Here is a 27736-nt window from a genome sequence, read left to right on the forward strand (position 1 = left end):
TTGTGCTTTATGAGGCTATTTTTACAGGAGGATACTGGTGCTTTTCAATTTGGTTAATTATATCATATGCCTTGGAATATCTAAGTAATCACTATGGCAGATTTACACACTGATGTGTATTTAACAATGAATTTCTAAAAGTAGGTCATATAAACAAGGCTAACGTTCAGGATTTCCCAATTATGATTCGAAGTCATATGATTTCCAGCAGTGTGCCTCTAGTATAATACAGCTGAATAAAGAAACCCCCCTTTATTAAAAACTATAAAAACAAACATTTAACTGAGGCGTCACCTTGACGCGATCCCATTTTTGAGCCATCGTCTATTATTTGTTTTAAATCATTCCCGGGGAAACACATGTGGCCCCCGTAACAACGGCTGTGACACCGAAATCCACTGAATGAAAATCAAAGGGCAAATGACACTTATCAAACAAACACGTATTTTATTTGTTAATTCTCTGAAAATGATATAAACATAAATGGTGAGAACATACGTTCAGTTAGATAAAAACTTTGTTTCTTTTGTTTGGAAACGACTGACGGGATGAAACGGGGCAGGCTCTGCTCTAGTGAATGTGGATTCATAGAGCTACATGTGTTGGCGTGATAGCCGTGAAGTGCTCACCAGGCTTCGATCTCTGAGCGACCCAAACTTTCTCAGGGGCGGCACATTAAATAACAGCAGTGATAAACACGAACTTCCTCCCGTAGTCTAAGACGAGGCCAAGGGACGCTTGTCATTCTGAAAGCGCAGATGAAGACCTCATGATCCCCCTTCCTGACGGACTGCCGGTGGGGCATTCGTAGCCACACACGGGATTCAGGGGACTCCGGCCCCGACACCGTCCACTGCAAACCTTGGGGCTTCAGAATCTCACCCCGTCTCCCTCTGTCGCGTATCATCGATCCCGTGCAACTAAATAGCAGCGTTCAGCGCCTTCCTAGAGAACACCATAGGCCTTCGTGTTGTGTTGAAAGTTGACAGTGAGAAGGATTAAAGGGTTTTCTGTTCATTTGTTGTATTTGTTTCTTTGTTGGCTTGTGTTTTTTTTTAACAGACGTCAGAAAGGATTCGGATCGAGGTCATAGCTCTGAGCCTCAGTGACCCCCGCGTGACGGCGGACGACGCCATCCAGCGGCTCTTCGTGGAGTGCCGGTTCTACAGCCTCCCCGCCGAGGAGACGCCCGTGTCCCTCCCCAAGCCCCAGCGCGGGCAGTGGGTCTACTTCAACCACAGCCACGGTGCGTGCGAGCCGGGAGGGCCGGGAGGAAGCCCGCTCCTCCCCTCTCCCCAGAGAGTGAGCCCCCGAGTCTGGTCAGAGTAGACGGGGAGAAGTCACAGCTGAGCATGAGGATACAGAAACTGAAGTGGAAGTGAAGGAAAATTTGAAGCAGTGCCAAGTTAACATGAAAACAGTGGGGAGACAGTGGTCCCGAGTGTACCTGCTGGCTCATAGTATCCTTTTTTAAAAATGCCACCCAGAGCTACAGTTGACTTTAACAGAAAAATTCGGTACTTCAAGGGGTGGGGGGGAGATGTGGTAGTTTATGAGTCATGTGGAATCGAATGACTCAGGGGCCTCATTTTTTCCCCGCCTCTCTGAGCGACGTGGTGGTCACGTAGGTGGGTGTTCTGTAGCAGGTGTCCGCGTCGCCCTGGGGCCGGGTGTTCGGGCCCACGACCTGGTGACGGGGCTCCCCCACACGTCTGCCCGTCTCCGGCAGCAGGCAGGCCCCCTCTTCACGTAGGGCTTCCTCCACCAGCTCACGGACACGCGTGTTTCTCCTGGGCCAGCACGGCCCCCGCAGGCAGGGTTACGCATGCGTGCGGTCCCTTCTTGAGGCTGGCGTGTTCAGAAATGTGTTTGCTGCTTCCAACAGTAATCACAGGGGTCCCGAGTGTTTAGACACCTGGGCTACCCTTCCCTGTAGCCACAGTTCTTACCACTTCTATGTGGACTCAGGCAAGACGTTTAAACTACACGGTTCCCACTTTCTTGCCTGTTGAATAACGTGCTCTCTGAGATCCCTTCCAGCCCAAACGCTGTCATTCCAGAACATTCTGGCTGAGTGATCGCATGGGAAATGAGTAGTGTGGTCGGAGCAGAAACCCGGTCCCCCCCCTTCCTCCCGTCGACTTGATATGACAGAAACATTCCCAAAAATATTTTCTCAAGCTTCCTATAGATGTTTTCACGGCAAAGTACCAGGAAAGAAAACCATATCAAAATATTATTAGAAATGAAAGAACTGTTTAGGCAACTAATTTTAACAAAGGTACCCCCGAGAAAAGGGGCAGGCTCCTCTGGTGTCTGTGTAATCGTTGGTAAAGGCCAGCCGTGGAAAGTCTGGTTGGACTGGGGACAAAGCTGTGTTTTAGGAACTGCGTGTACGTTGACAACCCCGGCCCGGCCCCAGAGCAGATGTTTCCGTCTGCCCCGGGAGCGGCGCGAAGCATCAGAGACGCACGCTCGAGGGTCCTGAGTCTTTGCACATTTGTACCCGGGGGCCTGGGTCTGTGCGGGGCTTTTGCTTGGTCGGTTGGCTGGCACTGGTTCTGCTTTTGTGTGTTTGGTTTCCTCCTGTTACTGCAAGGTACCCTGCTGTCTAGTTGGTGATTTCAGACTGGCCGATACTTCTGTGAACTGGCTGTATGATATCAACGAGAAAGTCAGTAACTTATTAGAAATGAACTCGGTGTGGTGTTCACCTTCCCTCATCATTTCCTGCCCATTGAGATTTGACTCTGTAGACTTTTTAAGATTAATTGAGGGGAGAGGAATGTACTCTGTGCTTAAAAGCAAAATGATGCTGTTTTATTTCTACTGTATCTGGAGAAATGAAGTCCTAGGTCGTCACCAAACTTAAGAAATAATTAATATTAACCTTGTAGGTTTTATTTTATTTTTCACTTAAGTATGACGTAATGAAAATGTTTATTTTTGAAGTGTTACATTTACCTCTCCTTCATTGCAGGGAACCTCCCTGAATCATTGGTTAATAAGTGACCAGTCTAACCTAATTACTGTAATGATTTACCATTCACTTGTTACTTGATATAAAAGATCAGTATAGTGTAGACTCACATCTTCCAAACCTTATACAACGGTAATGAGAGTGATTCCATCTCCCAGCCGACTTTCAGACTCACATGGGCAGTGCGGAAGGACCACCAGCGTGTGCTGTCTGTCTCCTGTCTGAGCACCGCGCGGTGGAGAGGCTGCCCGAACCTGGTGACCCTCCACGGCTTGGATCTGCCCGTGCAGCGGGGGCTGCGCGTGGAGGCCTCAGTCAGGTGCACAAAAGTAGGGGTGGAGACCGGTGGTCCCCAGGGTTGCTCCTAACCCAGCTCAGCCTGTAGTGAGAGGTGTTGATGCCAGCTTCACCCACACAAACAATCTATCTCCTTTGGGCTACTAACACTGAAAAAACATGGGTAGGCACTAGTAGCCAGGACAAAACAATCATCTTTTATTGGGCTTGGACATTGTGCTGAGAAAGTGAAAGAAAAAAGTTTGAAAGAAGATTAAGGGTGGGTCTGGAGAGTGTTGTCTGGGGAACTGACAGTGGGGAGACAGAAGATGAATGCAACCCCCCGGGGTTCTATGGGACATTCACAGAGCGAGGTCCTGCATCTCTGGGCACTGCGGAGTCTGTCTTTTGGGACGACCGAAGTGTCATCTGGAGCGTGAGAAGGATGCAGAACCTCAGGCTGTGCTGCTAAGGAGAGGGGGGGCTTGGCCCGGAAGGGATGGGCAGGTGCCACTTCAACACAGTCGTTTTCTGGGGTGGAGGTCTTCGAGGCTTCTTAGCTAAACCGTCTGCGTTTCCCCCTGCGGCAGAAGCCAGAGCTGTATTGTTAACTCAGGCATCGACACTCGGACTGCTGGTTGGTGTCTCTGTCAGACAGACGCTTTCAGTGAGTTTATGTCCGGTCCTATCGAGTCCTAAACAAATGTGATTTCTGCTGAAAAGGAAAGGTAAATGGCTTACCTTTTAGGAGTTCTGATATTTCTCATAATCACCGGAGTTGCTTTTGAAAGGATGTGTCTGAACTTGTGGAACGGCAGACCTTTTCCCTCGAGTTTCAGAGGACGAGACGGATGTCCTCAGGACCGCGGCCCAACCAGCAGTGGCCGCTGTGCTTCTGATTCCAGGTGTTCAGCCCAGCGTGGCCACTTCCCGCCCCCACTCAGAACTGGGCAGAGGGATGCTGGGCGCACCGCCACGCTCAGTGTGTGGGTCCTGACCGGCAGCAGCGCCTGCAAAGATGCTGGAAATGCAGGTTCTCAGGCCCCGCCCCAGGCCTGCTGAGTCAGAGACGGGGGTGAACTCGGTGACCCGCATCTTAGCGTGCCCTCCAGAGCTTTCTGAACCCCCGGCTCTGTCCATGTGCCTGGGCCTGGCCTGGCTTGTACAAGTGGGAGAGCCAAGCTCTCATTTCATGCACCTTGGAGAAGCTTATTAAGTAGCCCGAGTTTTTCCAGAAAGAAGTTTTTAAAAATGTTCAGCCAAGAGAGTTACGTAAGGCACTTGGACCGGGAGTTTGTAAGCGCGCTCCCTTTAGGAGGGTGAGCGGAGGACGATGTTCCTGTGCAGTGAGGGCTGGGGGGTGGGGGGGCTGCGGCTCAGACAGCAGCAGGGCCTGGGCCCCCACAGGGGGAAGGAGGGGGTGCAGCGCCGAGGGGAGGGCGGCAGGCTCTGGAGACGTCAGTCAGTGCCCCGCATGCTCAGGCACACTCCCTCCTTGCCAAGGGCCCTGCGCAGAGGGCCCTAGGCTGAGAGTTGCCGGCCTGGGGTTTGTCCCTAGTCCCTGCCGCCCTCCTGCGCAGGCGCCTCTGCCTCCCACCCCCTGCGCCCAACTCTGTGCTGGCCTGTCTTCCGCCCCAGTTGGTGTTTGCTCCGTGGAGCCCAGTGGTGAGATCACCTGCCGGTGTCAGAGTGTGAGACTGAACAGACTGTCCCGGGAAACGTTCTCGGGGTGAAGCGGGTCTGCTCCCCGGGGAGCCAGGCCCCCCCCAGCCCCCCCACCCCCCCGCACCACCAGTGTGCCCTTCGCTCTCGGTGTGCTGCTGATCAGGGCTGGCCTCCGAGCTGAGATCTGGTCGCAGGGGCGCCTTTGCCCCCCAGTGGCATCTGAAGAAGAAATGTCTTCGGAAGCCAGGACTCGGCAGAGAGGCCGCCGAGCCGAGAAGAAGCGATCAGGGCGCACAGCGGCGTGCTCACACTCGGAGGGGTGTTTCCCCGAGTGCAGGCAGTCGTGCCGGCTGCAGGGGTCCTCGGGCCCCCTCCTGGTGGGGGGTGCAGAGCACGGGTCTGGTCTCCGCCCTCAGCCAGGTCGGGTCGGCGCCTCCCTCTGGCCCGCACTCCAGAGGCCCCTTGAACTGCGTGCTGTGGCAGCAGAGGAGGATTGCATTACCGGGGCCGTCAGGACAGACAGGCTCCCTGCCACACGTCGTCATGTCACTCACTGCGTGGGTGAAAGGAAACTCGGTGGGTCCTCAAATACGAAGCAATAGAGACCTCCAGCTCTCGCTGTCGTGGCTGCCAGCGCCACGAACAGGCGGTGACAGCGGCGGCCCCCTCGGAGGGTGCCTGCCAGGGACCGGGCACCACCACGTCACGGGCCTGCTGGGGGGGGGGGGGTGTGCTCGCCGCCAGGGTGGCTTTGTTTCCCGGGCGTGTGAGCACGGTACTGGGACTGCGCCTCCGGGACCGGCGTCGATGCTGGTCCAGAAGGGGACGATGTAGCGAATTCCCGAGTGACCTCCGGTGTGGCCTTGTTTCTTTTCCTTTTTCTTTTTGGTGCAGTGATCCACGTGGATAAAGAGAACAACCAAGCGAAGAGAGACGTCTTGAAAGCTATACTGCAGAAACGAGACATGCCCCACAGAAGGTACCGCTCCGCTTTCTACATTTCTACATTTCTGGTGGTTTGAGAGCAGGTCTCTGTAGCGCGGTGGGGGCAGAAAGCGCAGGGCGAGGAGTCAGAGCGTGGGACCTCCCTGGGTCCCCCCCAAACACAATCACCCTGCCTGCCACACGGGCTGACCCTACGGGTCCGGTGGTTCCCCGAAAACCAAAAGACTGTGCTGTCCGCACAGGTGACGCGGCCCACTGCCGGCCACTGTAACTAAGGAGCTTCACTGAGCTTGCAGGGAGGGCGCCCTTCGGACCACACGGCGTGGGCGTAAACCCCTGCCCCAGCGAGTACTAGGTGTCTGACCTGGGACAGGTTCCCGTGCCCCACGGTCCTTGCCTGCAGGACAGGTGACGGTGCGGCCCGGGCTGAGGCAGAGATTGCAGAGTGTTCGCCGGCGGAGAGACTGGCCCCTGACGGGCACCTAAGTACACGGCAGTGTCAGTCGCAATCAGTGTAGGTAGTGGTAATGCTGATGTTATCGTTTTAGTAGCTCATCGGCCTTTCGGACTGATATTTATTTTACTATCACGGCATAATCATTTATCATTTGATTTTCTTTAATGCATGGTGGGGGGGGGCAAACTTGAACGGGACACTTTGCAATTCTGGTCCCGTAGAGAAACTACACACTTTTGAAAAGGGAACAAACCTGGTCTCAGTGAGTGTGCACTGTCGTGTGAGATGCCCCCTGTGCAGTTGGAGGAGTCTCAGAACTGCCGTGAACCCCGAGCTGACCCCCCCCCACGGTCTGGGGGACCCTCGGTCTCGTCTGCGTACCTTGTGGCCCAGAGACGGCTCAGCCTCTCGCTGCCCCCGACCTGGAGCCCCCCCACCACCGGAGAGAGACCCGGGCTCCCCACCGCCCGGGAGCTCCTGGAGTGAGGGCTGGAGGCCCGTTCCTCACGGAGCTGCCACACGACAGTTTGTCCCGGTTCAAGAGGGCAGACGGGAAGTCTCGGCTCGTGGGCTCTCAGAGCAGCTTTGCATTAAGTCCTCGAAGTGTGTGCCGCATTCATGCCGACGCCCCGGGAGCTGGCCAAGGCTCTGTCTGTCCCCGGCCCTCCCCAGTGTCGGCGGCGCCTCGCAGGCCACAGCCAGAGCCGGCTGTGCCCTCGTCCCCGTCCCCGGACACGCACTGCGCAGCGAGCTCTGCAGAGGACCTTTGCCTCCTGCCCCATGCGGCACTTGCACGGGTACAACCGTCACTTTGAAAGGAGGCCACGCACTGAGCCGAGACCTTAAAGAACACGTGTTCGAAGTCGTCGTATTTTACGTGCCGTCCCCACGCTGCACCCTCCACAGTCCCTGTGTGGACAGGTGTTCCCGTGGCTGCGGCGCGGGGACTTCTGTTTCCTAACGTGGACTGAGCAACGCAGTGAGGTGTTGAGCGCTTGTTGTCAGCAAATCAAAGCACCGTCGCGTTCGCCTGTGTGTTGGGAAAGGATATGATGCATGCGTATTTTCCAAGGCCCAGACACTGAGATTTTTACCTGAGAACGTTACCCAAGAAGCAGGTTTCTTCTTTCACTTCTGACGTGGGACGGGTGCGTTTTGAAAATGGTTGAAACTGTAGTTTACGAGCACCCGGGGTTCGCGCCGCGGCGCCGAGACACGTCCGGGGGGGGGGGCCCCCGCGCTGCAGGCTCCTGCCGTGTGGCTCGTCCGGGGAGCCTGGCCCCCCCTCCACGCGTCACTGACGCAGGTCGGCCCCAGCGAGCCCCGCGGTGCGTGTCCAGAAGTGAAGTGGAACTTGGGTGCTGCTTGTAAGTGGAGAGACCGCTGAAGCAAGGCAGATAATCCCATTTCCTTCCCATTTCCGCGGGGCGGAGCTGCAGCACCCGTCTGCCGCGGTTCAGCAGGCCCGGTCTCCGCACCTCACAGAACACACACGCGGTCGGTGAAACTGCTGCTCAGCAACTCCAGAGCTGTGCGTTTCCATGGGAAAGATTGCGTTTCTATTGAAAAGGCTGCCCTGACCCCAAGGTCTCTGTTCACTGGGTCCCATTAGCCTTCCCAGTAGAAGTGTCGAGGGGGGGGGGTCACATGGTGCGTGGCAGGGCCAGCCTGTGCCTCGTCCCCGCCTCTCGGAGCTCCCTCGGATCGGAGGTGCCTGGCTCCAGGGCTTGGGAAAGCGGGTTGCTGTCCGTGCGCAGGCTTGGTGTGCTCGACTGACTCCAGTGGCTGGCTCCCATAATAACCCACCTAGCCTGATACCACTTTCTTTTTATTGAGATCATTGGGAATGTCAAGATTTCGCCCGTAGTGATAAAAGCCCTCCGGGGAGTTCTGTTTCCCGGCGCATGACTGCGTCCCCCCCCCCACCCCCGCAGCATCCGCTTCACGGTGGTCAGCGACCCGCCCGAGGACGAGCAGGAGCTGGAGTGCGAGGACGTGGGCGTGGCCGCCGTGGACCTGGAGGCGGCCTTTCGGGAAGGGAGGGACCTCGTGGAGCAGGACATCGACGGTACGTATGGGCCTCGGGCCGGGCGGCAGTTGCTGCAACCCAGGCCCCCGATGAAGACCGCCCCTCGCTGGCTGCCAGGGCGGTGAGTCGCCCGGCCGGCTGCAGCCTCTGCAGCTGCAGCCGGCGTCTCCTTGGAGCTGGAAGTCTCTCCCCACACCCCTCCTCCGTCCTCCCCCTCCGCCTCCCTTTGACTCAACGGGAATTTAAAAATAATTAGTTGTGTTTCGCAAGGAATGATTTATTGTTTCTGTGTTGGGGGGTGGCATGTGACAAATTGGGCCACTGGGCGTTTCCGTGGTGTTTATGGAACCCTCCTGCTGCCAGGCCGCCTTTCGGCTGGGGCCTGTCTCTCCCACGGGGGCGCGTTCCGGGGCCTCCGCGAGGTTTCCCCTCAGTTCAGGGGTGCAGCTGGGCCGCAGGGTCCCAGCGAACACCCCGGGGGGGTCCTGGTCACCGAGTCCCCCCGGACGCGGGAGGACAGAGACCCCTGACCGATGTGCTCTGCTGGGTCTCACCGGGCGGGAGGCCCAGCGGGGCTTAACTGCTTCCCTTGCCTCTGGGAGGACATATGTGGAACGTGCTGCGGAAATTGTTCTTTAGGAATCAGACTTTCCAAAATCATTACCGGGGGGGCCTGACCTCTCCGCAGTATATGGACAAATGAGGCTGAGTCCTAGTCTCATTCGTCAAGTGAGCAGAGCCATCTCTGGGAAAATGTATGTATTACTTTACTCATTTATCTGTGCACTAGATGACAATTAGCTAAGCACCTAAGGGCCAGGCACACAGCCCAGCCATGGTCCCTACGTCAGGCTGCTCGGCCTGTGTATGTGTCAAGTGCTCAAAAGCCAAGCCCTGGCTGGTGTGGCTCTGAGGGTTGGGCAACGTCCTGCAAACTGCAAGGTCATCGGTTCGATTCCCGGTCAGGGCACATGCCTGGGGTGCAGGCCAGGTCCCAGTTTTGGGCACGCGAGAGGCAACCAATGAATGTTTCTCTGGCACACCAAGGTTTCTCTCCCTCTCTTTCTCCCTCCCGTCCCCTCTCTGCAAAAAAAAAAATAAAAAATCTTCTTTAGAAAAGTGCTCAGAACTTAGGATCGAGCTAAGTGAGTAATCAAACTAGATCAAATACCCAAATCAGAAACCTGTCCTGGGAAATGCTGATAAACTAGGCGTATCTGATGACAAGACAGTTGGTCAGAACTTTGTCTGGCAGCCGCAGAAGAAAAAGGTGAAAGAATTAAAATATTAACCTAAACTACCCTATTAAAGACACCCAGGACCAAGGGGGTCTGACAAAAATAACCAAAATTATATGTGCTTTATAGTCGTAATCTTTTCTCGGTCAGTTCTGGCCAGCAGCCCAGGTTCTCACCGCGCACGACCGCAGGTGGCCACACAGCCCGCCCGGACGGCTGCGCGGCCCTGCGTCGTCGGGAAGGTCCCACCGGTGAGCCCCAGTCAGTGCAGGACGGGAGGGCCTGGCCCGGCGCCCTGCAGCGCCCCTGCCTGTTCCTTTCTCCACCCAAGCAAGAGTCTTTGTATCCCAAGCTCTGTTTGGAGTACACACACACACACAGACACACACACACCTACCCATTGAAAAGTTCAAGTGAAACCACAAGGAATACGAACAGGAACCACATAGACTCTTAAGTGCCATCGAACTCACAAAGTCCAGGATTCTGGCCCCAAGTCACACTAGGGAGTGTCCGTGTGCGCAGAGACAGGTCACAGGTTCTGAGTTCGCGTGCCGCCTGCTGCCCGCAGGGCCCAGAGGGCCAGGTGCCTCTGCCCAGCAGGGCAGCCCCCCTCCCCCCTCCCCCTGAGTCAGCATCTCTGCTCTGCTCTGCACCCCCCGCGGCGTCGGTCACAGACCCTCAGGGCCCGACCACAGACCTCCCGCCTCCTGACTCTGCCGTTTTCGCTCTTCCTGCTTCCTCGTTAAATGGAATGCTCTGCTCGGGGAGACAGTCGCCTGTCCCAGTTAGGACCCAGTCATTTCTGTGCGATAGTTGGAGCAAAGTCTTCTCTGTCGTGTCTTGGTCCCTTTCAGACTCACTTCTCTCCAGCTCAGGAACGCAGACTCGGTGTGGGGGTGGGCGTCCACTGGGCAGGCGTCATTAGCTCTAGCCCCTTGAGCAAAACGTGCCCAGACACGCAACACGTCTGAAATGCGTGTCTGCACACACACGCGGCAGCTTCAATGTTAGGTTTCTGAGATGCCGGTGGACTTCGGACTTTTATAGAAGTACCTTCGTCTTTTTAACTACTGTTTCAGCCGCCCTGCCTGAATAAAAATCGTTTGCATGATGGGAACGTTTTTCTGCTCTTGTCTCCCTAGTGTTGGACGCCCGGGCGGGCGGTGGAAGAATCGGCCAGCTCCGGGTGACGGTCGAAGCGCTGCAGGCTCTCCGGTCTGTGTACGAGCAGTACAGGGACGACTGGGAGGCCTGAGCGACGGCTCCGGCTCCGGCGCGCCTCCTGCTCCCAAGTAAACCGCCCCCACCCCCCCCACCCCCCGTGCCAGCCCTGGGACGCGCAGTGTCTGGTCACTCCGGCGCCCACCATCTGCAGCCCGTGGGGAGCGGGGAGGCCTGGCGCTGAAGCGTCCGAGTTTTGCGCACTCTTTCCCGTGTTTATTTTTCTGTCCCCGCCTTCCCTCGCCCGCCACCCCTCAGGGTCTCGGGTCCCCACAGCGGGGACACCTGCTCCGTGATTTATACCTGCACGACAGCGTGAGAGAGTCCGCGTGCGTTCTCAACACTTTCTTAGGAGGTGCTGAAATGCAAGTCCCGTTTTTATTTTTAATAAGCCAGCAGCAAACATCGTAGAAAACCCGTGAAAAAGAAATACTTTCATGTGATCCCTAATCACCCCAGTAAGTGGAATGCCTGTGATTAGCCTCATTAGGAGTTTTACACTGTGAAGATTTTATTAGAAGCAATATATGAAAATTACTTGGATTAATGTGTTAATCCTCCTCTTTAAAATGCTAATATCCACTTTATGCACAGTACAGCTCAGTGTGCATTTTCATTGATGCCTGCAGTTGCTATCAATTAAATATGAAGAATGAGACTTGGCCCCAACTTACTAAATTACTGCAAGTTTTCTGCTTTTCTCTCTTCAGAATTGCAGTTCTTCCTGTTTGCACTGTTTTCAATGACTTGTGCCGGCGATGTGGACACTGGGGGCCGGGAACGTGTGGGCAGGGTGTGAAGAGGAGACAGACACAAGTGTGTGTACGAACTTCTACTTCGAACACCGAGCTTTGCACAGAGGAAGACCTTATTAAAAGCATGGCTCAAGATGATATGCTCAGTTAGACCCGAAAGGAGTATCTTTTTATCGTTCTTTAAATGTACATCAAGCTTGTACAATGCTGGGTGTGTATCTGGATAACCAGATCCTCAAAAAGCCGCTCAGAAAGTTAATTTTCTAGCTTTCGCCGGATCTCGCTGAAGGATTTAATTGATATTTTTAATGGAGCTGTGAATCAGCACTGTGAAAGAATTGTCTCTAGAGGTCTGGGCTATAATGCATTTCATTTTTTAATTTACTTTTTTATTTGTCGTTTTCTTCAAAGGATTTTTATAGGCTGTGGGTTTTCACTGTTTGCAAACAGGCTATGTTCCTTCTTAAGCATATGTAAAGTATTCAGGGAGATAAGTAATTTATTAAAATCTACCTAATTTGCCGTGATATATTAAATCTCTGCTTCAGTGATCACAGACCATTTCATTTAGAGAATTAGGCATTCCCTCTTTGTGTGATTAAAGCTCTGGAAAATGAGTTCTTTGCTCCTATTTGTGAACATTCAAAGCTCGCTAATGGCAAGAAGATGGAATAGATTATGAGACAATTTATTACCGTTCAGCAGAGGGAAAAAAAAAAAGCAGCTATAGTGCAGAAATGCGAGTATGAATATCCGCGTATGGTTCGAGAGCCATCTGTGCCCCAGCGGCTTCAGTAATGACCCTGGCCTCCGGGAGGCTTTGAAGCGGCGTCCGCATGGCATTAATTCGTGGGTGCGCGTTGTGGGGCCGGCGGAGCGCGATCCGACCACAGGAATCTCCACGTCCCGCGTCTGCCACCGGGCCTCCCTGTTTGGGGACTCCCGGCCCCGCGAGGAGTCATGCTCTGCTCATGCTCTGCGCATCTTCACCATAACTCGTTCCTCTGGAACCTGCTGGAGACCACAAACATCTGCGGCCGGAGCCTCTCCAAGCCCGGTAAACGGCCACATGTTGGTTGTCGCTTCAGCTGGCTCTGCGCGCATCCTCCCGGCCTCCCCCCCTCCCCACTCCGGCTTTCTCTGGCTTTCATGCAGGGACGGTGTCATTAGGGCCCGTCAGATCCCCGGCGGTAATTCGGAACAGCCGCGCCGCACCCTGGGATGAACCGAGTGGTTTTCGAGACATTTGTTGTGGTCTTCTCCCAGGAGGTTTGCGTTATTGTTCTAAAACATTACATCCCGCACTGAATGCCCGTTCTGTTGGGGGGAGGGCCCGATCGCGCTGACTCCCTTCCGTGTGGGTGGGGAGGGGGTTCTCAGAAAACCTCTGCGATCCGGTGGGCGGTGTGGGGTGCGCACCCCCGGTGAGAGTAGGGGAATAGCCTTGTTCTGTCCCCTCCCCCCAGATGGGCCACTGAAGACGGCGTTTCCCGTGCCACCGCACTCCCCAACCGCAGAACCGCTCACAAACCTCTTTTCCCGAGTGGCCCCGGTGCTCTCCTGTGGACACCCCCCCCCCGCCCCGCCCCGCTGGGCTGCTGACCTGTCCGAGGGCGGTTTCTTGTTCGTCCCCTGCCCGCCAGCGCGCCCGGAGAAGCTGGCCACCCCCTGGGTCCGGGGCAGTGGTTTTCTCTCCGTGACGCAGCCCGACCCTTCCAAATAGCGGGGAGCAGGGGCAGGAGGGTGCGGCGGGGCCTGGCCGCACGAATGCCCCCGTTGAAGGTGACGCTGCTGCGACCTGCAGCTCCTGGCGGGAGTGCGCCCACCGCGCCCGGCACGCGGGCCGCAGTGCCTCCGGCTGGAAGTGCGAACGGAGACGCGAGGTGGGGTGGGGTGTGGGCGAGCGCGTCCCGCGTGGTGCGTGCTCGCCTGCTGCGGCGGAGACGCCAGGTCCCCGGCCGCCGCCGTGAGGAGCCGTTGACAGAGATAGGTTTTATGGTTCACAGCGTGGTTTACGTAGGGAACACTTCTCTTCACTCTCAGTTTCAGCATGTTTTCTAGATTATCACGGTTTATTGCCGTTTAACTGAAATTAGTTTTTTAAAGAATAAATAGAGAATATATTTAATCAAATAAAGAGCAGCCGCAGTGGAATGCTGCTGCTCCTGCCACTCACTCGTTGCCACAAAACACAAATAACGTCTGTGTGCCGTGAAGCAGCGCGGGCTGCGAGTGGCCGTGTGCCGTGGGGGGCTCCGCGTGCCCCCGTGCTCCCGCGGCACAACGTAAATTACTTTAGCAATCTGACATCAAGAGCTGCGACAATGAAAACCACTTCTTACACATGTCCTAACAAGAATCTGATTAACGTTTCTGTGGATGTGGAAAATAACTTTTTTTACTCAAACTGGCAGTGTTGCTGAATGTCGAATGATTTCCTTATGCGCCCGAGAGCAGAATGTGGGTCATGTCTGCGAACAAATTTGACAATAAAATGGCATCTCCGTGTAGTTTGAACCGACCGAGGGAGGGCTTTGGGGGACATGGAATCGTCCAGTGATGGACAGTGTCGGGGTGAGCAGGTGTTAGGGAGTCACAGGTGCCTGAAGGCCTCCTGCGGCCACCTGCACAAAGGCAGACGACACCCACGCGTCTGCACGCCTCGGGCCACACGCCCCACTCATGAGACCCACACGTGGGAGCAGGGACAGCTCTGCGTCTCCGCTGTCCAGGACACGACCAGCCGGGAAGCTGACGAGCATCATCACAGCCGCAGGAGCACGTGTTTCAGAGACCCCGAGACCGAGCGGATGGAGTTGGGAAGCGTCTCCCCCCCCCACCCCTGAGATCTCTCTCGTCTCACAAGGTAGCGTTTCCACTTCCACCCAGAGCGCCACCCCAGACGGGCGCTTGGCAGCCTGACCCCTGGACATCGAGCCCTGCTCCTGGCCTTGCTACCCCTTCATCCGCGCCCTTCCGGTCCCCGCGGCAGCGACTGCGGCATCGGACAGCGTCCCCTCCACAGCTTTTCTGAAGCGCGAGCCGGTTCTCTCGGAACAGGGGCACCCCCCCGCCCCCCACTTTTTCTGCAGCCCCTCGCCCCTTCCCACTCTGGGCTGAGGTTCGCCTTTCTCATCTCCGCCATCACTGCACACCGTCGGCTTTCTTACTGAATTCACCATCCTGATCTTTATTCGTCCGTCGTCTGTTCCGTTCACACCTCCGTTCAGCCGGCTACCCCCTCCCCCCGCTCGTGTTCAGTTAGTGAAAGCCCCCCCCCTTTTCCTGGGGGGACACAGCCACTGCCTGAGACGCCAGCCCCTGTGGCGGCTCCGAGGGCCTTCCCAAGATGTGCCTTGTGTTAAGACCTGTCTTAGTTTGCCCTGACCGGTGTCGTTCAGGAGGTTGGGTGCTGTCCCACAGAGCGAAAGGTCACCAGTTTGACCCCCGGCACATGCCTGGGTTGCAGGTTCGGTCGGGGTTGGGGCGTGTACAGGAGGCAGCCAATCAGTGTTTCTCTCTCACGTTGATGTTTCTCTCCCTTTCTCCGTCCCTTCTGGTCTCTCTAAAAATTGAAATAAAAAGGCCTGTCTTAATTTAACATGGCAGGATCGGTCTTAGCCCTTATGAAACTAAGAGAACAACAAGCTAATTCTTGTATCTTTGCTTCTTGTACTTGATTTACGGTGAAGTAACAGAAGCTGTAATTCAGAAAGTTCTTGGGAATCACTGGTAAGGAACTGAAGCATAGTGAATTTTTAACTTAAGGAAATGTGTTACTAAAGTTGAGTTTTATTTGGTATAAATGTTTTTGCCATAATCACCAATGTCATCCCAATGAACAATAGGGAAAATAAGAGAAATTTTCGAGGAACACTTAAGAGACCACACACAGCACAGAGAATCCGGAGACTTTTCTACACCAGAAGGAAAAACAAGCTGGAAAATGAGAGAGAGGGATTGAGTATGTGAACTAAAGCTACGATGTGCGTGATTATTGTTCTGGATTCTAACAGGACAAGAAGTAACCATCTTTACGAAACAACGAGGAGACGGAACTCTGCAAACCTCCAGGCGTGTCCAGCCTTCTGGCGTCGTTGGGCGCACTGGAAGACTCCGGCCGCTCCTTAAATACATCACGACACGTGATCACAAAGAAACCTCATCGTGTTTTAAGTAAATTTACGATTTTGTGCTGGGCCACATTCACAGCCACCTGGGCCGCTCTTTGGACACCCCTGCTGCTGTGTGAGTGGGGGGAATGCAGCTCAGAAGCCCCCACCGAAGCGCAGGGAGGCAAGGGCTGGCAGGAGAGAGGAGCTGGGGGCGGGATTCTGGTGGTGGCAGAAGCCACACCCCCCTGGAAGGAGGAGGCCCACCCTGAACGGGGAATGCTCAGACCAGGCGTGAAGCCCACTGCATCAGAACGCTGGCTACCGGGAAAGGGGATGGGAGGGTTGGGTGCGGGGGTGAGGGACGCAGGGCTGGAGGCAGTGGCCTTGAAAATGCACCCCGCGTTTTGCAAGGGCAAGGTGTCCCTTGGAGATGTAGTAATTAAGTGAAAGAAGAAACCAGCTGAAACTGTGGGCCCCAGAGAAACAAGATGGATTAAACGGCATCAATAGCAACAAAAATCGGTCACTTATTAAAGAAAACTGCTCTTCCCTATAGCAACAGAAGAGGACACTCTGGAGCTAAGGAAACTTGTGAGCCACCCAGGCTCTGCCCCTATGATTATCTGCCCCAGCTCGTGCGGAAGAATCCTGCACAAGTGTTAATTGGAAAAGAAAAGGAATCCCACATTCATATTCCTTAAGAAGTAAGGATGGAGGTCAACTTTAATAATGGCGAATGTAATAGTTTGGACGACCCTTTTCGTTAAGGACAAACAGAAAAGCTGATTGTGTGTGCGCACACACACTAATACATTCAGTCCAGGCACAGAGGACAGCCCCGAGGGAGGGGGGCCAGGCATGACAGAGGCGTCTGCCCACCGGAGGGCAGGGGTCACGGCTCGGAAGCTGACCAGGGCCTTCCCCGGGCACGGGTGCACATCCGAAACTGGCCGGGCCCAGAAGGAGGTGAGACCACTGAAGACCGAGACGATGAGGGGAACGGGCCACTCAGGTGATGGAGCCGTCGTCTACGGACTTCGGGGACTTACTCAGTGTGTGCACAGTTCGAAGGCAATCCTGAGACAGCTGACGTGGAATTGGACATCATTTAAAAAGAACCAAGTGGAGCTCTTGTGAGTGTGACCGAGATGAAGATTCACTAAGTGGTTCTAGCAGCAAATCAGACAGAATTTAAGAGGCAATTGAAAAAAAAGTCAAGATGACATTCATCCTAATGCATGGAAAGAAAGTGAAACGTAGTAAAAAAAAAGGCAGGGGGATTTAAAAGACACCAGATTGTGTGGAATATTATACGTGTAATCGAAGGACAGAAAAAGGGGGGATTAGAATCAATATCGCAAGAGAGAATGGCTAAGAATGTCCCAGAATACACATCAGGCGCAGATGGGAGGAGGACGCGGTCCCCTATGCGCACGATGGACAGACACAGAGACAGTCACTCAGAGCGCGTCAGAGAGCCAGGGAAACCCAAAGACAACGAGGAAACCTCACCAGCAGTCAGAAGCGAGAGACAGAGCCGACAGCCGAGTTCGTAACTGGAACGGCGCAAGCCCCCAGGAAACAGCACGGGACAAACACCTCTCGGGCCCCGCTCCCTGCTGCCCCTTTATCTTTCATTCGCAGACCTGGGAGCGAACCCTCCGGGGGGACTCCTGCCGTGGGAGCCGGGAGCTAGTGCATGATAAACACGGCCCGTCCTCTGCGGACGAGCCAGAGGGCGAGTCCCTGGGGCCCCAGCAGACAGGAGCCCCATCGCCAGCCGGTCAGCCTGCTCACGTGCCTTGGTCCCGGCTTCCTCCTCTGAGGTCTGGCTCCGGCCAGCCCTACCCCACCCCCCTCTCCAGGGTCGTTTCCCAGACAGACTAACTGCCTGCGTGCAGGCCCTGGTTCCAGGCTGGTGACGCCCTGGGAGCCCTGGTGGAGTAGACACCAGGGGTGGCCCCAGGACACAGCACATCAGGGTGGTGCTCCAAAACGGGGTCACTCACTAGTGAGATGGCAAAATGGATGACACTCTTGACCGAAAGTGGTCTCTCGAGAGAGCCTGGCATGCGACAGTCTGGACCGCGGCCTTTGAAGAGGGCCGGGGCGCGGTGAAGCATTGGGTTATCAGCTGCTTGCTTTTCTGAATGTATGATGTGCTTCAAATTTTGTAAAAGTGCAACGAGTTTTCCGTAGATGACAAACTCCAGAAGACATAAAGGAAACCAGCTCCGATGCAAAAGAAACGGGAATACAATATTCCCACATTGAATTAACTATAATGAAATAAGCCATTGCAGATGGGAGGGGGCACAGATCAGAAAACTAAAACTCAAAATAGAAATTGACAAGGAGGTGATGTTAGGAAAGAAATCTAGAAAAAAAAAAACCCTTAATCTTGAAATGGCTAAACTGTAAGTACCTAAGAGGAAAGAAATACTACTGAGGGCAGACTAAGGCAGGCAGTGGATGAGATGGAAGGAGACAAGAAAGTAATATTGAAGGGAGAGGTGGGAAGAATCGGTGAGAAAATGACAGCTGTAGCAGACAGGCGAACCAAGTACGGTTAGAGATGCTGAGGAGAAACACAGAACAATAAAATAGAACTCATACAGAAAGCCATGATTCAGGAAAGCTTTTCTGCAGTAAGAGAAGGCACGAATCTATATATTGAAAGGGCCGCCCTGAAAGGAATATTGTTGTAAAATGGTGACTTTTTTAAGCATAGTCTAATAAAACAACTAGATATTAAACTTTCCCCTGGTCCTCCAAGCCAAAAAAAAAAAAAGTTATTTACAAAGAAAATCTGGTTGGCATTAGATTTCTCAAGAGCAGCTTACAAAACAACAAACATCAGTGAAATACTCTTATCAAAACACTCGCTGTGAACCGAGGGGGTTCCCCCCCCCCATCCAACTCAGCTACCCCTCAAGTATCAAGGCTATAGAAAAACACCTTTTGGATTTACCCCTTCTGGATATTTTATATCAACAGAACTGTACAACGTGTGGCCTTTGCGCCGCCTTTTCCTTCGCATAGGTTCCCAAGGTCCGTGGGTGGTGTAGCTCAGATTGTTATTTTGTTTCTCGTTATGGCTAAGTAATGTTCCACTGTATAATAATGATTTGTTACCCATTTGTCCTCTGAAGGACGTGTGGGTGGTTTCTCCCTGGTGGCTGCTGTGAGAAGTGCTGCTGTGAACATTTCGGCACAAGGGTCTGAGAGCTGGTTTTCAAGTCCTCTGCGTTTATGTTTAGAAGTGGCATTGCTGGGTCATGTGACGATTCTACGTTTAACTTTTTGGGGGACCGCCAAACTCTTTCCCACAGCAGCTGAGTCATTTGGCATCCCCCCCCCCACCCCAGCAAGGTACAAGAGTTCCAATTCCTCCACATAGTTGCAACATTTGTTATTGTCCTCTTTTTAATTTTTAACAGCCACTCCCCAGTGTGAACTGGCATCTCGTTACGGTTTTCATTTGTTTGTCTCTAGTGACTAATGATGTTGAGCATCTTTCCATGTGCTTGTTTATAGAAGAACGATCGCAGACATGTGAGCATTCAGGCACTATTGCACTGTGAGTCTTTCCTGAGGAATCTCCCCGGGGACCACCTCCTTCCAGCGGGCAGACGGAGGAGGGAACTGCCGAGGGGCCTGGCGGTGAGCGCCGACTGTGTCACTGCAGATCTCGCACAGACCCCGACGGGACCGGGTGGGGACCTGGATGTAGCTGTTCTGTGCTCTGACACAGCAGATATAACACCATCTTTTTATTAGAGGAAAGGGGAAGAAGAAGTGGGGAAGTAGAATAAATTCACGGGTTTTATACACAGATCCTAGGTGACAAAGGTATCATTTAAAGCAAGCAAACCAGACAGCAGAAGCCTAAATACGCGTAGACACCATAGAGAGATAGTGGAGAGGTAATGACTAAAACAAAGACACAGATCATTCTCATCAACAACATTTTTTAAAAGTAAAAAGCAAAGAAAGCAGAGTAAGGAATGAAAAACACATGGTAAGTATGCACAGGAAAGTATAATGCGAAATAATCGAGTGGAGCGAAGACCACGTATGTAAGTTGTAACAATAAATGTAAGTGGTCTTACTCACTGATGAAATAAATATTTTCAGGGTTTTTTTACAGGGCGAAATTCAACTCCGTATTGTAAAAGACACTTCTAAAACAAACTTCAATAAAATTAAAGGCTCAGCAAAACTATACCTGGCAAAGGCACATTTAAAAAAGCAGGGATTGAGAATTTGATATCTGAGAAGATGAAAATATTTATGTTTCCGTATCCTAAACAATATAATCCCAAGGTAGGTCTTATGAATACATATTGAACTCTTTACCCTTATCAAAGAGAATATTTCCTCTTTTCAAATGCACATGGAACATTCATGAAAATTGACCACATGTGAGGTCACCAAGAAAACTTCAATAAGTTCTTTTAAGTAAAAATAATGCAAACCAACAACATTGTGTTTTATTACACTGCAATAAGACTGAAAGTAAATAAAAATCAAAAGGCACAAGGTCTTTTCCATCTGGGAATTTAAAAATTATTAAATGATTCTTTAGTCAAAAGGGAGATAAAAATTGAAATTGAACAACTTTTTAAAAATAACGAGTATGAAAACTATCAGAACCTTTTGAGATACGGCTAAAACAAAGGTTACAAGAAAAAAGCGTAGCTTAAACATCAGAATGAAAATGAAAGTATAATAAATACCTCTCAAAAATTCGAAAAGGAGCAAAAAGTAAACCTAATGAGAAGGAAACAATACAGAAAAAGCGGTAATAAGTAAAAAATGGATTGCATCACTATAAAGGAGTGAAAGCATAAGAGCAAGTTAGAACGGGACAGCCGCAGACCAGCTGGAGCCCGGCGCGGTTCCGGAACACCGCGCGCCTGCTACTTCCGGCCAAGATGGAGGCGCAGGTGGACGCCCTGCGCCTCCTCGCACAACCAGGAGAGGGACGGCAACAAATTGAACAACACAAACCAACCAGAACTGACAGGAAGGAAATCGAACTGTACAGGAGTCTGACAGCCAAAAGAAGCTAAAGAAGAAACTTCATCCGGACTGGTAGGCGGGGCGCAGACGGGTGGAGGGGGGTGGAGGAGCCCGCGGTCCCACTTTTGCGCGCGGATAAACCGGGAGGAGCACCTGGGGAGCAAGACGGACCTCAAGACCCTTGGGTTCCAGCACCAGACATAAAGCCTCAGAACCTCTGGCTGAAAACACCTGTGGCTGTTGAGGGGGCGGGAGAAACTCCTGGCCTCGCAGGACTGCTCACTGGGGAGACCCATGGGGTCCCAGAACGTACACAAGCCCACCCACCCGGGAATCAGCACCCAAAGGGCCCACTTTGCTGGTGGGGATCAGATGGGAGGGCAGATAAAGTGCTTCCCAGATAAGGTCAGGTTAAAGGAGTTCATCATCCCCCAGCCCTTATTATAGGAATATTAAAGGGACTTGTCTAAGAGAAAGAAGCTCAAAAATATGAACAGTAAAATGACAACAGACTCACAACTATCAACAGTCAAACCTAAAAAAAAACTCAGGAACAACTAGAACAGGAACAGAATCGCAGAAATGGGGATCACAAGGAGGTTATCCGCAGGGAGGTGGAAGGGGCGAATGAGGGAAGGTACAGGGAATAGGAAGCATAAATGGAAGGTACAAAATAGACAGGGGGAGGTTAAGAACAGTATAGGAAATGTAGAAGCCAAATAACTTACAAATACAACCCATGGACATGAACTAGGGGGGCCAGAATGCAGATGGTAGGGGGTATGCAGGGCAGAGGGGAATAAAGGGGGGGGGGATGGAACAACTGTAATAGCATAATCAACGAAATACATTTAAAAGAAAAAATATCATGAATCTAAGTTGTACAATTCTATGCAGATGTATGTGAAAACCTAGATTAAATTAATAATTTTCTAGAAAATAAAGCTCCAATATTGACCCTAATAGATATAGATAATTTAAAAGATCAGTTTCCGTATATAAGTAGTACCATTATTAAAAAGCTAATCCCCAAAATGCAGCAGGCCCAGAAGTTTCTATAGAGACATTCTGTAGGCCCCCAACAGGTAATTTCAGTGTTCTGACTGTTCCACACTTAGAAGCCTGGTCCATACTGCACACACAAACAACAGAAAACTATACCCTGATCTCTCTTATGAACACTGAAGCTAAAATTCTAATTAAAGCATTAGTAAACACAATTGAATACCACCTAAAGATACAATGCACCATGACTAAGAGGTGTTTTATTTCAGGCAGGCCACATGGCTCAGAACATCTAGAAACAGACCCAAATACATATATGAAGTTGGCCATCAAAGGTAGCCTATCAACTCGGGGGAGAGAAGCAGGGTACTCAGGAATTACGTTGGAACCGTTAAAAAGGCATCTGGAAAAAAATGGTTTCTTATCTATACCCTAAAATACATTCAATAAATATTTACATATAAAAAGTGAACTGATAAATGCACCTGAAGTAAACATTTTTACACTCTTTAAGTGAGGACAGCCTGTATAATTCCAGAGCCTACAAAAGAAAATACTATTAATTTGACTATACAAAAGGAAGTGTCCTCATGGCAAAAAAAAATCATCAAAAGACAAATGAAAAACATGGGAAAAATGTTTGCTAAAGATTAAACAAACAGCTCATTCCTTATTACACAAAGAGGTCTGAAAGGAAACAACAGTAAGAAAACAGAACAACTCCTCGCAGGAAAGAGAGAGTGTAAGAAACAATGTGTGCACGTGGTTACTCCATGGCTGCTTAAAAAGGGAAGAACCAGACACACCCTCGTGTCCAGCAGGGACTACTCCATGAGCGGCAGTGCGCTGCGGTCGCGAAGCTGAATCACACTGCGCAGCTGCGTACAGGGGAGGTCGGCCTTAGACAGGCTTCTGTGCAACAACCTCCAAGATGCATTTGTCTGGTTTTTGGCCTGAAACAACAGAAGTTCATTCTCAGAGGTCTGGCAGCTGGACGTCCGCGGCCAAAGCGTGGGCAGGGCCATATTCCGTGGAGGCTCTGAGGCAGGGGCTGTCCCAGGGCCGCCTCCACAGTTGCGGTGGCGCCAGCGCACCCACGGCGCTGCCCGGCTTGTAGGCCCCTCTCCCCTGGGCGCCCTCCTCTCTGTGTCCGTCTCCAAGACACGTCTGCACATGGAAACGAAGTAAAGACGAGCGCGGGATGCGTGCGGCAAACTACATGAGGACACGTGTGCGTGTGGTCTCGAATATATACATGAAATAGTTTGGGAAGTATACCCAGGAGACCCGTGGGAAGTGGTAGAATTCGGGGAAAGGGAACTGGGGGAACTGGGAGAAAAGGCAGAAAAAATATTTTTGACTATGATTCCATTTGTATACTTTTAATAGTTCCATTGAGATATAGTTCTCATACCATAAAATTCCTCCATTTAAAATGCGCAGTTCAGTGTTGTTTAATGTAGTCAACGAATTATGTGACCATCGCCAAAATAAAACCTGGGAACCTCTCCAGGCCCTCCAAAAGGAAACCACCCACACGTTGGCAGTCGCGCTCCCCTTCCAGCCCCCTGGCCTGGCCCGGCCCCAGGCCCCCACGAAGGTGCTGCCAGTCTCTGCGGACGTGCCTGCTCTGCACGCTTCACACAAACAGAGTCCCGCCACATGCGGTTCTGCGTCTGGCCTCTGGCCCGCAGCATGATGTCTGCAAGGTCCGTCCACGCTGTAGCGTGCGTCGGTATTTAGCTCTTTTTTATGGCCGAGTAATATTCCTTCGTGTGCATGCGCCACATTTTATTTACCCGCTCAGCGGTGGCGAGACGTGGCGGGGTTTTTCCCCTTCGGGGCTGCGATGCGTCGTGGTGGTGCTGCTGCTGCGAACTGCTGTGCACATCAGCGCAGCGGAGAGCCTGCCCGGCGCCGGGCAGGGCCTTTTCTTCTCCCGTCCTGGGTGCTGACCAGGAGCAGGTGTGATCACAGCAGGCAGCAGCCGTCTTGCATGAAATTTTCAAGAACTGACCACATTCAAGACTAAATGTTTTTGGAGGTCTTCCAGCCCGGGTCTTCCCGGGTCTTCCAAATCGACTCGCCTTGGCAGCATTTAAAATCCAGTTCAGTCACCGTTAGCAAACCAAGGGTTCCTCTTAAGGGCCCCTCCAGTGCCCTGTGTGAAGTTCAAGTGTTTGAAGACACGATGCAACGCTCACCGGAGGTGTCTTCCGAGGGAGACGAAGCTTGGAGCACCCCTGGGTGGTCTGTGCGTCCAAGGCACCTGTGCCACACTCTGCATCCACTGATGAAGTCGTTCACTTATGCAGCACAAGTTCTCAGGAAAAATGGAAAGAAGAAACCACGGCTGGTTGTCTAGGTCTTGCCTGTGTGTCCCCACAAAGCCAGCTGTGCATGGCGTTGCCTGAGGTCCTTTTTCCTCCTCCTCATTTCATCACAGTGAAGCAGAGAGGGCGCAGGGTGGCCGAGGCGGGGACTGCAACACCGGAGCAGACAACCCCCAACCCAAGGGCCCGTCCAGCTCCCGCATCCCGTAATCTCAGGATTCTGAGGGGCACACACAACATCCCCCGAGTCACAGATCCTGGGGATGCTGTCTCCTCTGCGGCGTGCTGGCTAAACAGAGGTTTCGAAACGCTGCAGCTACGACGGACCCAACGTGGGCTTTAATAATGAAAACACGGGTGAAGCCAGTGTTGACCGAGACGCAAAACAAACCCCATGTATGAAAGACACAGGCCCCACTGGAAGACACGAGTCACTCTCCCTGCTACCCCATCTCCCGCTGTGCTTTCCCTGGAAGCTTTGTTGTTCCGTTTTCTCACCCTCAGTAAATAAGAATTGTTTGTTACACATGTAACAACTTAGTGTTTTCCTGCTAACGTTGTGCTCTGCAGCGAAAGGGGCTCATATTATTTCCACCTGTTCTGACTGTCACTGGTGTTATTAAAGAAAAAAAAAAGCGTTTCCACTTGGGCTCATTCGAAGAGTTAACGTCTGACTCTACGTGGAACTATTTAAAGGAAGCAGAACAACGTGGCCTGAAGCGCTTCCAGCTCAGGGTGTGGGCGCACCATGTCTTGGTGCTTGTTCCGGAAAGAATGCCGTTTGGAAACTCGCAGTGAAGTCAGGGGGAGAGAACCACAGAGAGTTCCCATGGAGCCAGAATCGGATCGACCCACCACCCCCCGCAAACACATCCCCTCTCGGACCAGCGGGCCTCCTGGTCCCGTGTCCACCGCCTGTGCCCAGCGGGCCCCAGCGTTGCTGCCTGCAGTGATGTGTGACTCGGGCTTGTCCCGGTCGGGGCGCTGACACAGGACGCTTCGCTCACCAGGATGCACCAGGCAGGGGCCCCCCGAGGGGCCTGGTCCACATCACAGCTATAAACCGGAGTCAGCCCACGCTTACGAGAAACCCCTGCCAAGGAGCCCTAACACACCCCACTCCCCATCCTCCAGCTCAGCCTCAGCCAGCTCACCTTCCCCTAGAAAACCGGCCTTCTCGCCACACAAGGAAACCCTTGACCTCCCAGCAATACTGCCCTGCTTCCTCGTCCCCACTTCTAACGTTGGAGAAACTTCCCCTTGTCCAAAATCCCTCAGGAAGGGCGCTGCGCAGCTCTGTCACCTCCAAGGCAGCAGACAAGACCCCAAGACCCAGGCTGAGCTAAGCTGTACGAAGCTCTCTGGAGCGAGCCGGCCTTACCTGCTCAGGACCCTGGGCCAGGAAGCTCTGAGGGCCGCACCAAGGCCCCACCGCAGAGGGATGCAGGACCTGCCCACACTCACCTTTCTCCCGCACCGCATCTGCACGGCATCTCACCCCTGCTGCCTGCACAGTGCGCCCCCTCCCGGCAGAGCTGCCCGATCGGTGAGCGCCCTCGGTGCCCATTCTCCCCACGCCACCCGGAGTGGCCCGATCCAAGAGCCAGCCGCGGACCCAGGCCCCGGTCCCCGCCCCTCCCCGTCAGAGGGAAAAGAGAGGGCCGGCCTCCCACCGAAGGCCAGGCCGAAGGTCCCCTGTCGGTGTGCACCGTGTTCCGCGGTCTCCCAGGGGGCAGTTTGCTTTTGTCCCCTCTTCTCCCTGAAGGGAGCGCCCCACAGCTGAGTTACCCAGACAGGTCTGGGCAGCCCCGGGTGGGGCTCAGGCCTCTGTCGGTGTGGCAGCCAGGCAGTGTCATGTGCCCTGGCCAGGAGCCACCGAGAAGCAACTAAATCTTCACCGGGCGACTGGGAAAACGCCCGAAAAGATTCCAGGCCTGTCCCACAGTCACTCCTTCCCTCCCCTCCCCCAGCCTCACACCCCGACAGCCTCAAGTTTCTCCTTTCTTCTCTCTCGCCACTCTCAGAACCCCTCTCCCCACCTTGCCAGAGGGCAGGGTCCAGTCCTTCCTTTCTGCCAAAAAACCTTCCCTTTAAAATCCCTCCGCACGCAGCTAACCCCAGCCCCCGCATCAAAGGCAGGCGAGGGGTTGCCCAGCGCCCCTCCTGGTGCAGGCCGTCCGGTCCGCCGCGAGGGGACGTGCCTGTCTTCGTGCGTGTCTTCACGTCTGTCTCCCTCTACCTGCTCCTCGCGGGCGAGCACGTGCTTTCTCCTGAGGCGGAGAGACCTCAGCCCTCAGCTCTGGAATCCCACTGGAGGGCCAACACTTACTCAACCATTAGCACTCTCCGCACAGGAACAAGTCACCTTGGTATTTGCAAGAAACACACAACAGGCCTGGGAGCCCGCGGTTTAGGGCCTTTTTCTGTGGGCTCAGGCAGGCAGAGAGGAGGCGCCCATCCGCAATGGAACAAGTCTCCCTGGGCTTTCTCCCGCTCCCCGAGCAAGCAGAGCAAAGAGGCACCCGTGCTGCCCCAGCGCGGCCCCCAAAGTCACATCCAGTCTTGCTTTGCAGCATTTGTAAAACCCACCCCTCACCCCCAGGACCGACAGTTTCCCCAGCCGGGTGGGGTCCTCAGAGCCCCGCGCTCCTGTGAGTCTTGGCTGGGCCCGAGGTCAGCGCGGGACTCGGGCGGGACACGTGCCCGAACCCTGAGGGCCTCCAAGGTCTTTTCGATCGTGCAGCGCCGACCGGGGTCACGCAGTCGCAGGAAATAAGCTGGGAGGGCAGGTGGGCCTTTGCACAGGTCTTGCATGGAAATTGAAAGCGATCGCCTAATGCAGTCCAGAATCCCTCCCAAACATTAGTATCGTTTCGGAAAAAGGAAATTGAAAGCCGGGTTGAGCGTCATGAGGCTTCTAATCCAGATGAATAAAGCAGGCGAACACCTCACCCCCGAGAGCAAATCAAAGGGGGATCCCCGTGGGCAGCGGTGCGGCCAGGAGTCCAAGTGGATGTTTGGTAAGCACGGCCTCCTGGCGGCCAGGGCAGGCTGCAGCCACCTGACTTCCAAAGTTCCCTGGTGTCGGGTGAGGGGAGAGAGGCTGGTGAGCCCTGGGGAGACGATTTAATTTTTTGAGTGCTTATGAAGGGATTTGCTGTGTAAGGTACAAGAAGGGTTGAGAAAAACATGGACAGCAATTTCCCTTCACAGTGGAGTAGCTGACCCTGTTCCCAGCCTCAAAATACAGCCCCTTCCACAGCCATGTGAAAATCCACTGTTAGAGATTCTTTCCTTTGGATTGAACACCGCTAAGAACCATGGGTGGAGAACACATTTCTTCTAAATCCCCCAAAGGTGAAGGGTTACATTTTATCTCCAGCCTATTCTGGTGCTCCTGCAGTGGAGTATAGGGCATTTCGTTTCCGAATGAGTCAGGTAATTCTTTTCATTTCTAATCACAAAAGGGAAATGCTTTACTGAGTGAAATGATGAAAGGCCTTGGGTTTGCTTTGAAACAACCCAGACAGTGGCAGAGCAGGCGAAGGTGAAACAAGCTGAAGCGAGACTGGCTGCGAGCTGAGCGTTGTTGTTGTTGCTATGTGATGGGTGCATGGGGGGCAGGGTCGTAATTCGATCCCCACCTCCCCCCTGTGCCAGGCAGGGGGCCGGGAACTCTGGGAGGCTGG

The 27736-nt window shown here is 53.3% G+C and overlaps 1 protein-coding gene and 1 long non-coding RNA gene across 4 annotated transcripts in view; one reads left to right on the plus strand and one right to left on the minus strand.

Annotated features, from left to right (window-relative positions):
• RPGRIP1L (RPGRIP1 like) overlaps window positions 1-19343 on the plus strand; it is a 90568-nt gene extending 71225 nt beyond the window's left edge. Inside the window, exons 23-27 of one of the 3 annotated variants that reach the window (XM_045818981.1) lie at window positions 1063-1246; window positions 5816-5900; window positions 8258-8391; window positions 10736-10885; window positions 19222-19343. In XM_045818981.1, coding sequence (XP_045674937.1) covers window positions 1063-1246; window positions 5816-5900; window positions 8258-8391; window positions 10736-10848 — 516 coding nt within the window. In that variant the 3' untranslated portion in view covers window positions 10849-10885; window positions 19222-19343. Of the gene's footprint in view, window positions 1-1062; window positions 1247-5815; window positions 5901-8257; window positions 8392-10735; window positions 12187-19221 lie in introns of those variants that run through there. The other 2 variants (XM_045818980.1, XM_045818979.1) reach the window with 2 other exon arrangements.
• LOC123806018 lies at window positions 3452-4952 on the minus strand. Its single transcript, XR_006783408.1, has 2 exons — window positions 3998-4952; window positions 3452-3903 (listed from the first exon to the last, which is right to left on the minus strand). It is a non-coding gene; the product is annotated as an uncharacterized LOC123806018 (long non-coding RNA).
• Window positions 19344-27736: the final 8393 nt, after the last annotated feature.

The sequence above is a fragment of the Phyllostomus hastatus genome, unplaced genomic scaffold (assembly GCF_019186645.2).
Source record: "Phyllostomus hastatus isolate PE091 unplaced genomic scaffold, TTU_PhHast_1.1 phas_scaffold_345, whole genome shotgun sequence".
Classification (NCBI taxonomy): Eukaryota; Metazoa; Chordata; class Mammalia; order Chiroptera; family Phyllostomidae; genus Phyllostomus; species Phyllostomus hastatus.